Below are 5000 nucleotides of genomic sequence, written 5' to 3'. Positions count from 1 at the left end.
GAACATCCCTTTCGGACAGAGAAGTGTGTGCGAAACATCCCTTTGGACAGAGCAGTGTGTGTGCACGAGCGATGGGGCATTTCTGGCTGTAGGTCGAGACAGGAGGCCGATTGCATGATCTTGCATAATTCAGTTTCCTGTCCCACCTGCACACACACACACACACACACCTGCCAAGCTGGAGCCCGGATAACAAAAAACTGGACCTGATACCAAACTTTAATGCTTTAAATGACCAGCTATCACCCTCTCTCCCCCCTTCACTCTCTCTCTCTCTCCCCCCCTCTCTCTCTCTCCCTCCTTCTCTCTCTCTTTCTCTCTCTCTCTCTCTCTCCCCCCCCCACTCCTTTATTTCCCAGTGCACTCTGCTCTGCAGGCTATTTGCAGCCATTGGGTGTCTCGGCCTGACAGATTTATGTCTGATTTTATGGCACGCTCAATACGGCTTTGTGGAGTGTGTGTGTGTGCGCGTGCATGCGTGTGTGGGTGTGTGTGTGTGGTGGGGAGCTAGGACAGATCTGTTCTTCATTAGGAAGCAAAGAGGAGAGAAGTGGTGTGTGTGTGTGTGTGTGTGTCTCTTCCTTCTCTTAGTAGAGCAAATCTGTGATGTGGGACTGCAGTACAGTATAGTGTGTGTGTGTGTGAGTGATGTGTAAGTGTGTCTGTGTGTGTGTGAGAGTCTGAGTCTTTCTGTGTGTGTGTGTGTGTGTGTGTGTGTGTGTGTGTGTGTGTGAGTGAGTGATGTGTAAGTGTGTCTGTGTGTGTGTGAGAGTCTGAGTCTTTCTGTGTGTGTGTGTGTGTGTGTGAGTCTGTGAGTGTGTAAGCCTCCATTCAGTGTTCCTCTATTTCACAGAAGGTCTCATAAATATGAGCTGCTCACAGGCCTGAGATGGCTCCCAGGAGAGAGGGGGATGAGAGAGAGAGGGGGATGAGAAAGAGAGAGGGGGATGAGAAAGAGAGAGAAAGAGAGAGGGGGATGAGAAAGAGAGAGGGGGATGATAGAGAAAGAGAGAGGGGGGATGAGAAAGAGGGAGAGAGAGGGTGATGAGAGAGAGGGGGAGAGCAGGAATGAAGAAGAGAGATAGGAGAGAGAAAGCAAGAATAGTGAAGGAACGAGGGATATAGAGATAAATCAAGGAGAGAGAGAGACATGTTAGTGTGTGTGTGTGTGTGTGTGGAGAGACATGTTACCGTTTCCCTTAATGTTCCCTTAATGTTGTTCTAACTGTTACTGTAAAACTGTTATGCTGTCAATGTACAGAGTAGCAGATCATGTCTGACCTATCTGGCAGGGTGTGTGATGTGATGAGTGTGAGAGATGAATGTGTGTGTGTGAGAGTGTGAATGTATGCTATGTAAGGGTGTGCTCGCTGATATAGAATAAGATAAAGTCTTATTCATCCTCCATGACTTCGCCACTTCTGGTTGGTGGGTGTGTGTAGTGCGTGAGGGGCACAGAAATTCTGATTGGTGAGCTTCACAGTCCGTCGGAGGTGCTGCGCTTCTTGTGCACTGGGCGTGTTCACCAATCAGGGGTGGCACACATTAAAGAGACATTTGGAATATTGAACCGAATCAATTCATTGACATTCCAAAATCATATCGCAAAACGCAATATCTGTCAGAAAAATCGCAATTAGATATGTCCCCCAAATTGTGCAGATAATGATAATGCTTATGTGTGTGTGTGTGTGTGTTTAGGAGTACCAGAACTTTGGCTGGTGGGTTGGTGAACTGAAGGGATCCATTGGTATCGTGCCAAAAGACTATCTGATGGAGCTGTATGCCCTCTGAGGGCACTACTGGTAAACACACACACACACACACACACACACACACACACACACACACACACACACACACACACACATACACACAATGAAAAGCTAAACATTAGAACCTACTGATCTTCACTGACTAATTAAGTGAGACTTTTAAGAGTCTGTCATAATAACTCTGCCTGTGTGTGTGTGTGTGTGTGTCTGTGTGTCTGTGTTACAGGTTCTGTGTTCCTGTCATTGTAGTCCAGCTTTATGTGAAGCCAGCTATGTGCAGATATGCTCTCTCACACACACACACACACCTGCAAGATCAAAAGATCTATGGATTAAAAGGTGTTTCTGACTTCAACTACCTGGGTATGCATGCGCACATGAGCTTGCACACACACACACGCACACACACACACACGCATACACACACACACACGCATACACACGCGCACACACACAAACACGCACACACACGCATACACACACACTCACACACACACAAACACGCACACACACGCATACACACACACTCACACACACACAAACACGCACACACACTCACACGCACACACACACACATACGCACACACAAGTGGAAGCTGAGATGCTTTGTGGCATAGTGAGTGTGTTATGAATTATTTAATTTATAATTGTGTCTTGTTTACTTTTACTATGACTTGTCTTTGTTTACTTGTTTACTGTGTGTCTGTCATGCTTTCTGGTGCTACAGTATTAAACAGCTGTTTGTTGTTTCCTATTCAATTAAATTCAATCCCTGCCAAGGTCTCTGTGCTGTTTCAACTTTTCCCCACTAGATGGCAACAGTGTGTTAGACAATACATTGCTGGTGCTGAGAGAGAGAGAAAGAGAGAGAGAGATTATATGATGGCTATGATGCAACCAGTGTATTTGCCATGCCTACTTGAAATGCAAAACTGCAGAAAAGTTGCTTGATGCTTTCACATGTTCCAAAACAAACAAACCCTTTTGACTGCATTCACATTTACGGATATCTAAACAAAGTAACAAGTTACAAAATAAACTATAAAATCCGAGGACCCAGGATGTTTGATTCATATTCATCTTCAGCCAAAGAACACACACACACACACATTTAAATGTGATGGGTCTGACCTTTTCCCGGTGAGGCTGTTGATTTTACATCATTCCCACCTCTATGCTGCGATACGCATGACCTACTCTATGTGTGTGTGTGTGTATGTGTGTCTGTGTGTGTGTGTGACAGAGAGAGAGAGAGAGAGAAATGCACAACACAACCTACTCAGCTGAAATGTAAAAATGCAAGTTGACCTTTAAAGCTGCCAGGTAAAAACAAATGAAGGATTAGCAGAGGCAGTACGCAGAGCAGATGCAAACACACACACATACAGAGAGAGAGAGAGAGATGTGAAGGTATAGATGTTTTTGTATTGTATGTATTAAGGGTCTTCATTAAAGGCAGAGTTATTCTCCTTTTGTGTTTGACTTTGTGTGTGTGTGTGTTCTGTGTCTCTGTGTGTGTGTGTGTTCTGTCTGTGCGTGTGTGTTCTGTCTCTGTGTGTGTGTGTCTTCTGTCTGTGTGTGTGTGTGTCTTCTGTCTGTGTGTTTGTGTGTGTGTTCTATCTGTGTGTGTGTGTGTGTGTTCTATCTGTGTGTGTGTGTGTGTGTTCTATCTGTGTGTGTGTTTGTGTGTGCGTTCTATCTGTGTGTGTGTGTGTGTTTGTGAAATGCAAGCTGTCATGTGGATCATCAGACTTTACGAGGCCCATCATCCATTACACCTTCACTACAAACAAATTATACTGTAGTGTGTGTGAGGGTGTGTGTGAGGGTCTGCGTGAGGGTGTGTGTGAGGGTGCGAGAGAAAGAGGCTCATGATATGCTACATCTTTACTGTAAACAAACAAATCTGTGCTTTCTGTGTGTGTGTGTGTGTACATACTGTTGTCATGTGCTGTTAATTCTGACCTGGCAAAGATATAAAGATGTGAGCAACTGAAAATGAGGAAGAGGAGTGCGTGTGTATGTGTGAGAGAGAGTTCATTAGTATCCCAGAAGGTTTCCGCTGCTACAAACTTTGCTGCTGCAGACTTTTGGGGTGCAGAATTATCATCAGTCCTGACTGTAAGATGCCCCCCCCCCCCCCCCACACACACATACACACACATGTACACGGACACAATCATGCACACAACTACACACACATACACGTACACTGCTACCATCAGGCGGCAGGTTTTGCTACCCAGCCCTCTCCAAAAATAAGACTAAATAAACATTCATCCCACAAGCCATTAGCCTCTTCAACAAACGCATTAAAGAAAACCCCAGGTTTGAAATGGTGCCGTACCCTGTCCAGCGGGTCTGAGCAGGGAACATACATTGTATACCGTAAAACTCCAAATAATAGCCTGGGCTTTTATTTTCCCAAATCGCCAAACTGCACCGGCTAGTATTAGAGACAGGCATCTATATGAGACAGGCCTTTAATTCCCTTTACACAAAACTGTAAAGTTCCCTCTGCAAAGATGGAAAATATTATCAAATTAATTATTTCAAACACACTGAACGTCTACCTATATGACTAGGCTATCTGATGACAATTACGGATCATCATTCATTTAGTGTTGAGATGTTGTTCATTAAGTGAGATACAGTAAGATCCAAATAGCGGGGATAGCCAGAACAGGTGAAACACGTTTTAATCATTAATTTACAAAGAGATCGTATCACACTGAAAGCTCATATTTTGTCACTACCAAATAGCCTATATCGGTCCTTTGTCAAATACAGTTGCATTATCAGCCCTGACCAAAACCGTTAAGGAATTATTTATGCAAAAGTGGAACGTGCGTAATGTTTCATTCTCCCTTCCTTTCGGCATGAATGAAACAGCATGAGAGAGCATGAACCATATCATTTCTCCCGTATTTTATTTGCCATATTTGACAACCGTCTACATTTCAAATCATAGCCTACTTCCAGGCGCGCGGAAACATATTTTTGACCAGGGGTGCTGAATAACAAAATCATGGATGTCCGACGATTTCTCCCCCAGCATATGATTTGAATTTAGACAGTTAAATACGCAATTTCAGCGCCGTGTATGAGTAGGCCTAAGAGTGAGAAGTTTTATAATGCCCTGGGCAGCCACATTCCACATCGACTACGCAGCACTTGCCACTCCGACTCATCAATACAAACTGTGCTTGCACACACCAGACCCAG

The 5000-nt window shown here is 44.4% G+C and overlaps 1 protein-coding gene across 2 annotated transcripts in view; it reads left to right on the top strand.

The window, feature by feature from the left end:
- The window catches only part of skap2 (src kinase associated phosphoprotein 2), a 23764-nt gene extending 21210 nt beyond the window's left edge, over positions 1-2554 (top strand). For both annotated transcript variants that reach the window (XM_076280649.1, XM_076280648.1), the window contains exons 12-13: positions 1702-1805; positions 2002-2554. In XM_076280649.1, the coding sequence (XP_076136764.1) occupies positions 1702-1794 (93 nt within the window). In that variant the 3' untranslated portion in view covers positions 1795-1805; positions 2002-2554. The remainder of the gene's footprint in view (positions 1-1701; positions 1806-2001) is intronic.
- The last annotated feature ends 2446 nt before the right edge of the window (positions 2555-5000 follow it).

The sequence above is a fragment of the Alosa pseudoharengus genome, unplaced genomic scaffold (genome assembly GCF_046254945.1).
Source record: "Alosa pseudoharengus isolate Yale_2024_CS ecotype anadromous, Long Island Sound unplaced genomic scaffold, YU_APseudo_1.1 YU_APseudo_1.1_scf_12, whole genome shotgun sequence".
Classification (NCBI taxonomy): Eukaryota; Metazoa; Chordata; class Actinopteri; order Clupeiformes; family Clupeidae; genus Alosa; species Alosa pseudoharengus.
The sequence above is the reverse complement of the archived record's forward strand: the minus strand, read 5'-3'. Positions and strand labels throughout refer to the sequence as shown.